Source organism: Sebastes umbrosus, chromosome 12 (assembly GCF_015220745.1).
Source record: "Sebastes umbrosus isolate fSebUmb1 chromosome 12, fSebUmb1.pri, whole genome shotgun sequence".
Classification (NCBI taxonomy): domain Eukaryota; kingdom Metazoa; phylum Chordata; class Actinopteri; order Perciformes; family Sebastidae; genus Sebastes; species Sebastes umbrosus.
The window spans coordinates 27,711,216-27,720,929 of record NC_051280.1 but is presented as its reverse complement, the minus strand read 5'-3'; the positions used below and the strand labels follow the sequence as shown (position 1 = coordinate 27,720,929).

The 9,714-nt window shown below is 43.0% G+C and overlaps 1 protein-coding gene across 1 annotated transcript in view; it reads right to left on the bottom strand.

Annotated features, from left to right (window-relative positions):
- Positions 1–857: 857 nt before the first annotated feature.
- The window catches only part of rem2 (RAS (RAD and GEM)-like GTP binding 2), a 31,014-nt gene continuing 22,157 nt past the window's right edge, over positions 858–9,714 (bottom strand). Inside the window, exon 5 of the mRNA XM_037788646.1 lies at positions 858–2,547. Coding sequence (XP_037644574.1) covers positions 2,219–2,547 — 329 coding nt within the window. The 3' untranslated portion in view covers positions 858–2,218. The remainder of the gene's footprint in view (positions 2,548–9,714) is intronic.

Here is a 9,714-nt window from a genome sequence, read left to right as displayed (position 1 = left end):
TTCTCCATTTTTCTGGGGACCACCTGGATCTCCCTAAAGGACCCCTGGGGGTCCCCGGATCCCTGGTTGAGAACCACTCTTATACACCATGTTGACTTAAAGTGCACAACTGTATCCAGCAATTTCTGAATCTACTTAATCTAAAAGTGTTTTTTTAAGGACTGTCAATCTAGAAATCCTCCATGTAGGCTAACTGATAACTTTGTTTTTGGAACTATGTCAGGAAACCAACTACTGCATAGTTATTTTTAGCAGTAGAGAGTCTCCTAAGGCCTCCCTCCTTAACTTCCTTTGGAGGGAGGGAGACAAAAAATCTGAAACAGTGTTCTGTTTTTAGACCAGACTGCATAGAAAATATGGCAATTTACGGCAACAAGTATGAGGTGAAACTACGGCAAAAATATATAAGACTATGGTCGCTTCCATTTAGCTTTAGAGGTACGAATCAGGGGTACTTCAGTTCATCTTTAAAAGGGGCTGTAGGGAAATCGCTGCCATAGACGACCATAGTAAAGAACATTCTCAGCAGGTATCTTGAGAGATCTCCCAAAAGGCATGAGTTCTGTATATATCTTGATCTTGTATTGCTTCATCTTGCTTCATATTCTCCCCTGATACAATCTATTTTCAACCTGAGATTTTGTTACAGCCACACTAAAGTGCTGACATTGCTTCTTTTAGCTGCTCAGTCCTAAATGGAACAACTGTCCTGAGAGGCCGTGTCACAGTCTGTCCAGAGGACCCATGAGTCATCTGATGACCTGCCATGCCATCCCTCAAACCCAGTAACGGTTGCGATGAGACATTCACTTCATAAAGTTGTTATAATAATAAATAAAAAAAGGACAGGACGATCATTCAGGATGTCAAAACCAAAAATTAATTTATTCTCAGTGGAAAGACGAGAGTGCTTAGTAGACTGTGACAAACGAGTGAGCATGTATCGTTGAAGACGCTGCCACACGCTTGACGAGATATCCAAACAACGTTTCCAGAACGTTCTCTTTTTGGGTCACCTGCGTGGCCAGCCCCCACAGAATCCAGTCTCAACACACGTATTAATGCCGGTGGTTAAAAAGAGAAGAAAAAACAGCCACAGGTAGATTAGGTTTTCTCTCGTTTTGTCCTCCTGTGCTTCGAGAACATCCCAGTGTTCTGTGACTCAGCGTCTATTGAAGAAAAGTTCAGTCTGGTCATCCAGTCTTATTCCTTTATAGCCACTTTGACCTTCTTTTTTCTTTCTTTCGCTCCGTCTCCTTCGGTAAAGGGTTTCTTTGTGCTGATCGCTAATGGTGCGTTCAGCGGAAATATGGCTTGGGCGCTGACGTTTTTTTTTAGCCTTGTATAAAAAATCACAGATGAACATTGGTGGTATCAAACAGAATCAGTACGGTACACAAAAGGTGGATGCGGTGTGAAGATTGTGGCTAAAAAAAATGCGCAGAGGAGCATTTTTTTTTTTTCTGTAATAAATAAAGGGTTTTGCCTTAGAGATGGCATTGCTAGAGACGCTAGCTGGATTGTGCATTAGCTATCGACCACCGAGGTACAGTCAGTCCAGTACTGTGAAACCTACAGGGTCAAGTCTTAGATCGTCTACTCGGCATGCTATAAAACAGGGTTCACAAACGGTATACATTAGATTGCTATCAGTCTCTACATAATCAGTGCGTGCTACTCGGGTGTGTGTTTATTTCTGACTCCCTCCCATCCCCCCTCCCTCCCGTTTCGCCACAGTGAGCGTCCAATCGGCATCTTGATGTGACTCTCTCCGCTGTCGTTAATTTCCTCAACAGGTAATGATGAGTGCTCGCTGATTCAGCCAAGCCGGAGCGGCAAATCAAGCTCACCTCCTTATCTGTTTCTCTGTTTGTCTCTCCAACTTGGCCTCTTTCTCTCTCAAAATTGGTTCCGCTGATAGGGAGAAGACAAAAGATGCGATGCTGCGATCCAGGTTGATTTCTATCCAACTTTTTCTCACACTTTCTGTCCTTTCCTGGCCTTTATCTGCCGTTGCTGTCATTCCACCCCTCTAATTTTCCTCCATCTCCTTCTTTGTCCCTATATTTAGTCATCTACAAACCCCTACTATCTTCCATTTTACCCTCCTCCGTCTTCTACACTTCTACCTTCTCCATCAATCTGGTGTGTGTGTGTGTGTACATGTGTGTGAGTGTGTCTCTTTGTCTGTGTGTATGCATGTGTGTGTGTGTTTGTATCACAGTGCACTGAGGTCGTGGCAGGAACGAGACTTCTGGCGGAGGATCTTGCTGCCCCGGTGGCGGCTCATCTCCCGGTAGCGCCCCCGATCCCTGTCCCGGTCCCGGCCGTACGAGCGCGGCACCAGCCCCGACAGGAAGCGCTTGGCCCGGCTGGTCAGGCTCTCCCTGCGGCCCGCCCCGGGGTCGCCGTCGGTCCACCCGGGGCCCACGCAGTCGCCCCTTGCGGTCCGAACGGCGGCCTCCAGCAGCTCGTTGGTACCGTGGTCCAGGGAGGCTGAGAGCTCCATGTAGACGCAGTCGAACATCATGGCACTGGATTGGGCCTCTGGTGAGAGAGAGAGAGAGAGGAATGTAAGTATGGAGCACATTTTACATAATTGAGGCTTCACACACTGCAAATGGCAATTAGAAATTTAAAAACATTGGATCATGAAACCGGCAAACCATCAACAACCTGTTATCGAGCCAGCTGCTGTGTGTTGTGGATCAGCACAAGACAATAGCTCTGGATCGACAGCTCACTCACTGCTGTTTGGGAGACTATATTAGTGTTAATTTGTTGCTTCTTATGCACCAAATTGAGACAAATAGAGTCAATCTACAGCCTCTCACTCTGTGGAGAAGAGACACTCTTCTCTGTTTAGTGGGCTTTTGAAATCCTGTCTGATAGACATGACAGTGAAAGAGAAATAGTTATAAAGGGGGAAATGTTTTTTCCGGGATTGTTATTTATTACAATGGATACTACTACAGAATAGACCTGTTTTCAAACTAAAGGATTATCATTTTATTTGCATACAGTACTGTGTGATTGATAACACATTTCTCTGTAAATACAGAACACATCATACACCGTTCGTAGCTATACCTATGAAAAGTAATGCATTGGTGTGTATATCCCACAAAATCAATTTGTTTGTAATCCATGTAACGTTAATTGTGAGCCAGGAAGTATAAAGAGCTACAAACGTCATGTAGGGAGGACGTCGGGGTGGATGGGTGGGTCAAAAAAACACCAGACTTTCACACAGGAGACCGCTGTTTGTACCCCATGTGAAACCAGAAGTCAGTGTTGATTTTTATGTCACGTAAATTACATACTTAAGTTATGCCACTTCCAGCGTTATTTTAACCTAAACTACAATCTTTTCCCAAACCTAACTAAGTCGTTGCGTTGCTGAAACCTAACCAAGTCAATCTTTTCCTGAACCTAAGTAATTTTGTCTCCTAAACCTAACTAAGTAGTTTTGTTGCCTAAACCTAACCAACTCGATCTTTTCCTAACCCTAACTAAGTAGTTTTGTTGCCTAAACCTAACCAACTCGATCTTTTCCTAACCCTAATTAAGTAGTTTTGTTGCTGAAACCAAACCAAGTCGATCTTTTCCTAAACCTAACTAAGTAGTTTTGTTGCCTAAACCTAACCAAGTCGATCTTTTCCTGAACCTAACTAAGTAGTTTTGTTGCCTAAACCTAACCAAGTCGATCTTTTCCTAACCATATTTAAGTAGTTTTGTTGCCTAAACCTAACCAATTAAATCTTTTCCTAAACCTAACTAAGTAGTTTTGTTGCCGAAACCTAACCAATTCGATCTTTTCCTAAACCTAATTAAGTAGTTTTGTTGCCTAAACCTAACCAATTTAATCTTTTCCTAAAACCTAACTAAGTAGTTTTGTTGCCGAAACCTATCCAATTCGATCTTTTCCTGAATCTAACTAAGTAGTTTTGTTGCCTAAACCTAACCAATTCAATCTTTTCCTGAACCTAACCAAGTAGTTCTGCTGCCTAAACCTAACCAATTCAATCTTTTCCTGAACCTAACTAAGTAGTTTTGCTGCCGAAACCTAACCAATTCAATCTTTTCCTGAACCTAAGTAAGTAGTTTTGTTGCCTAAACCTAACCAATTCGATCTTTTCCTAAACCTAAGTAAGTAGTTTTGTTGCCGAAACCTAACCAATTCGATCTTTTCCTAAACCTAACTAAGTAGTTTTGTTGCCTAAACCTAACCAATTTAATCTTTTCCTAAAACCTAACTAAGTAGTTTTGTTGCCGAAACCTATCCAATTCAATCTTTTCCTGAACCTAACTAAGTAGTTTTGTTGCCTAAACCTAACCAAGTCAATCTTTTCCTTAACCTAACTAAGTAGTTTTGTTGCCGAAACCAAACCAATTCGATCTTTTCCTGAACCTAACTAAGTCATCTGTTTTTTAATATTACATTTAAAACTAAAATTAATTAGCCTAAAATGCATTGTAATGATTCTAAATTAACATTCTTATCAGCAGTCATAAATGAATACAAAGAGCCAGAAAGAGAGACAGTGATGGCAGGATGGGGTTAATGTTGCCTCCAGCTCAGTTGTATAAGCTCAAATCTCTTTGCTGCCGCTCAAATGAAAAAAAACAAAAAAACGGTTTCTACCTCAATGTGACTCTCCTGGATAAGGACAGGTGACTAAACGTGTTGTTGACAAGGCTCAGTATCTCAGCTAAACGCTCCAGTTTGTCCCTGGTCAAACACGCCTGGATGATAAGGAAAGCTGAGAGATACAGATCATTCTGCAACAAATGGGCTTCACTGTCAGTTCAAATAGCATTTTTTTTTTTTTTCAACTATACTTCAGCTTTTTTTTTTTGATTGCCTCTGCTGTGCTCTCTCTGAGCCAGTATCTGAGCGCTTTAGCAGCTGTGTGCAGAAAAAGGCTTTTCAGGTTGGTTATTGGTATTCATGATAACTGCATAAAACGCATGACCTCAAAATGACTGCAAAGTGGTTGCAACAGGAAAATGTTGCTGCTATAGACGACTGACGATTTTCACTGAAAAATCTACAGGAGAAAAAAAAGACCCAGGTTGTAAAATAACAAGATTTTCTTGTATGGTTAGATATGACAATCTTAACTCAAGGTCCTCCTGCTAACGTTTTCCCAGAGCTTTCATCTGCACGTTTATCAGTCGATGGTGTTTGCTCAGTTGTCATGGAGATAGATCTGTTGACATCAGTCTGAGCAGACTCCAGCTACAGAATAAAATAAGCAGTTCATACATGAAAATGATTTACTAAATACTAATGCCCCATTACGTCTCGTTAAACCCTTGTAAATATTCTGAGCTATGTGACATAGTAATCTGTTTTTTATGTGGCTGCATTTACACGGCATGAACATTTACTGAACGCGGCAGTGTTACACAGGTATTACAAAAAACAGAATGAGATTTGATCTGGGCGTAATAATCCAGCCGCGCAGCAGCTGTCGACCTCACAGCAGTGTCACCTAATAGTGGGTGAGGTAAGAAAAAAAAAGACAAATCCCAAACCAGGTCAGCGGGGCTTATCCTAATACCTACGACAGATGATTGAATTGAACTAAATCTTTATAACCGGTCAAAAGAGGGTTTGGGGAACTGAATTGGAGAGGACAGGAGAGGAGAGGAGAGGAGGGCTGGGGAGAGGAGGACAGGGGAGAGGAGAGGAGAGGAGGAAACAAGGAGAGGAAACACGGAGAGGAGAGCAGAGGAAGGAGAGGAAAAGAGAGGAAACACAAGAACAACAGAAGAGAGCAGAGGAGAGGAGACGAGATGAATCAAGGAAAGGAAACAAGGAGGAGAGAAGAGACAAAATGAAATGAGAGGACAGGAGGAGACTAAGAGGAGAGGAGACGAAATGAGCTAAAGAAAAGGAGAGGCTCGTAAACAAGGAGAGGGGAGGAGGGAAGGGAACAAGAGAGGAAATGAGGAGAGGATAGTTGAATGAGAAGCATGAGAGGAGAGGAGAAGAGAGGACAAGGAGACGAGGAGAGGACAGAAAATTAGGAAATAAGAGGAGAGGAGAGAATATGAAATGAGGAAAGGAGAGGAGAGGAAACTATAAGAGGACACAAGAGAAGGGAAGGCCAGTAGAAGAAGAGGAAGCAATGACAGGAGATGAACGAAACAACAGAGAGGAGGAAATAACAAAAGGACATGAAACAAGGAGAGAAGAGGAAGAAATGAGGAGAGGAAACAAAGGGAGGAGAGGAAACGAGGAAACAGCAGAAGAAAACAGAGGAGATGAGACGAACAAGGAGAGGACATGAAGAATAACCTAATTCCCCCTAGCAGGACAATTAAGCTGAACTGAACTGAAGAAAGGAAACAAGGAGGAGAGAGGAGGAAAGGAGACGGGACAAATAGGAAGAAACACGTGAGTCACAAAGACAGACGAAGGAGATGCTGACAGGAGACGACAGGCAAGATGGCAGATGAAATGAAGAAGCAGGAGGAGAGGAAGGAGACAGATAGAAAGTATGCAGACTAAGCAAACAGAGCCAGAGTGCATATTAATCAAAGCCCTGAGGAGCAGGGCCACACCACGGCCGTATTGAGCAAATGATAAATACCTTCCCAGCGTGACAGTGTGTGTATCACTGTGTGTGTTAAGGCTGGAGAGAGATATCTAGTAAGGGGTGGGGAGGTGAGAGATAGCAGAATAAAAGTGTCACTGTATGCCATAAATAGACTTTATGACTTCAGCTCTCTCAGTCAGGCCCCGGGTTCTTTAAGGAGGATGTTAGTTAGCCGGGCGGACTGGTTGGCTTCCTCCGTCAGCCTCACATATCAGAAAGAGTACATGTGGTCTGTCCAGAGACAACATAAGAACATCCTTGTCAGGCGCCCCGGGAACAGAAATGGAGCATTTCCATATCGCTGACCACATCGCTGCCTCTGGGTTGTTTTTTGTTTTTTGTTTTTTTATAGAGAGAATATGCTGAGTATGGGCATCTCTCATTATTCATTCCTCGCTTCCCTCCCTCTCTCCTCCTTCCACTCGTGTCATTAACAATATCCCAAAGCCGTGACCGAACTTGAGTCGACAGCGATGTGCAGGCGCCGATGCGCACAAATTTTACACTTGCTGCCTCTGTTTAACTTGCACAACAAAGCAAACCAAACAGGATTTGACCCCCCAGACTGCAGTTTCTACACTTCCAAGCAATAAACACACACTCACTCACACACACTTTTCTATTTTTATGTCCTTGTGAGAACCTTCCACTGACTGTATTGTCTCTCTTAGTCTCAACCCTCACCATTACGTTTATGTATGAAGTCACACGATTCAACTGTTATCAGGCCATTAAATAGGCGTTATCAGTCATTATAAGCACCATAGATGTGGGTCAGTAGGGGCCTACTACACCTACTACGTTGTAAAAGTGAAATTGAAACTTAAAAGCAACACGTTCTAACATGACGTAAAACTAAATGAAACATCACAAACAAAAAGGCTTCTTTAGGTTTAGGCAAAATCACCATGTTTTGAGTTAAAACAACTTAACACAACTACACATTGTTGGTTTCACATGGGATGCAAACTTCGGTCTCCTGGGTGAAAGTCCTGTGTCTTGTGTCCCATCAATCGTCCCAGACCTCCACCACTTGTGGAGTTTCCCACTGTTTATACTACAGCGCCTGACTTCCGCTTCTGCTCCTGTCATAATTACTACGGTCGCTGTCGTGTTCGTTTATACCATATTTCGGTGATCTACCATGTGAATAAATGATAAGACCTACTAGTGGCTGAAGCAGGCCCCTATTGACCCACATCTATGGGGCTTATATGAGGTATATAGAGGTAACATCAAAAACGCTTTAACACTAAAAGCTGAGTCAAGTGACAGCTAACATTACAATACTCTCTGGATGGGTTCTTCTTGTGAGGAGTCATAATTTAAACTTCCATTGTATCTGAAAGTGGAGTTCACCTCTGGTCACTGACAATTTCTGCAGAATGCAAATGAGACAATTCACCTTTAAAGCCTGTCAGTGACTAGCAGCAGTGGTTTAGGGGGTAATTTAGCAATTTCTGAATAGCCACTATAAAAGGGCAGAATTTGACAAAATGGGCAGGCCAGGCTCGTCTTTCATAAGAGAGCGACAGAATGACCTCTTTTATACTAGCAAGGAAATGTACCAAAAAGAGGCGAACATCACTTCAGTAATGTATGGAGGAAAAACAATGAATTAATGTAAGACTAGCTATACAGCCTTCCCTTTGTAAAAAATGTCCTCAGTCTGAAGGTCTAAAAACTCAAAGTGGTTCTTTCAAGGACAGAAAAACAATCCCCACTTTCCCCTAACACACACACAATGCGTTCCACACATCCCTTTGAACCAAGACTCCCGTCCATACACCAATCTCACGCATTCGCCCTCTCCTCTGTCACTCCTATTCTCGTCCTTCTTATCAGAGTCCTCGCAATGAAACAGGCCCGCTGACATCAGGCAAGCGAGATGATGGAGAGACAGGAAGCGTCTGCTCATTTGCGGGTTCGCCGCGTCCGTGTACATGCTGGCAGTCGTGCATGTATGGCGGGTACAAACATACATAAAGATAATAAAGAGCAGCGGCGTCCTGTAAGAGGGAGATAATCCCAACAGGCGTTCGCCATCTGAAAAAAAAAGACTCAACAAAAGGAAAAAAACAAGGACCCAAGGGACACGGAGAGATGGAGCCCCTCCAGAGGATTAGATAGGGACGGATAGGGGGAATGTTTTCAACAGCAGCAAGATGTGCGTCTTTATATTTGTTTATGTGACAGTGGAGACTTTTACAAAGGAAATGTACACTGCGAGTACACACAAATTGCAGAGATGACTGTAAAGTTTGGAATTAATTTACCATATAAATTGTGAATGCAAGTTCAAATCAAGGTCAGTCTTTCCTCCCTCTCAGCTACAGTCACTCTGCACCCAGTTTCTATTTGAAACATTAATGATATTTAGACAGCAGGATGGCCTGCCAACACTACATTAAAAAAAATAGCTCATAAAGTCCAGCAAAAGTATAACCTGTCTGTGGTCTGATCTCTGCTCAGAGGATTTTCAAGCATCACTAAATATAGCACTGTGTGTTACTTCTTCAATGAATTAGTTTTGCCAAGACCTTGCTTCAGTGTTGCATGCCAAACTATATAAAGGTCTGTAAAGCTCGCTGCTCAACGCATTTAGATATTTATTCACCGGAAGAGTGGACAGGCCACGGCCGCAATGTTTTGAATTTGGACTGCTGTTACCCGTTTTAAACACTAGCTGTCAGTGCTACATATTGCTCATCCAAACTGAAAATCCAACCATGTCTTCTGTGATTTGATGCAGCGACGCAGCTAACCAATCTTGACATGAAACAGGACGGTATTTTTAGCCACGCGGCCCGTCCACTAGCAGTTAGCGCACGTTTTCACAATTTGAGGGTTACCTTGAGACACGACCGCGTTAGCCTCTGGCCAGCATCAGCAGACGGAGTCACTTCACCGGCTGTGTGTCTCAAATACTCGCTGTCTTGAGAACTCAGCTGCACACGGACCACAGAGAGATGTGCCGAGGCTTTTCAGATCGGTTCAAATCCAATGGTAACGTCATCTCTGTTGACCAAGTTCATTTGCATGCTTCCCTGGCTGCAGAAGGCTGTGATAGTGTGACAATTTGTTTCATATAGCAACGGGGTGTCCA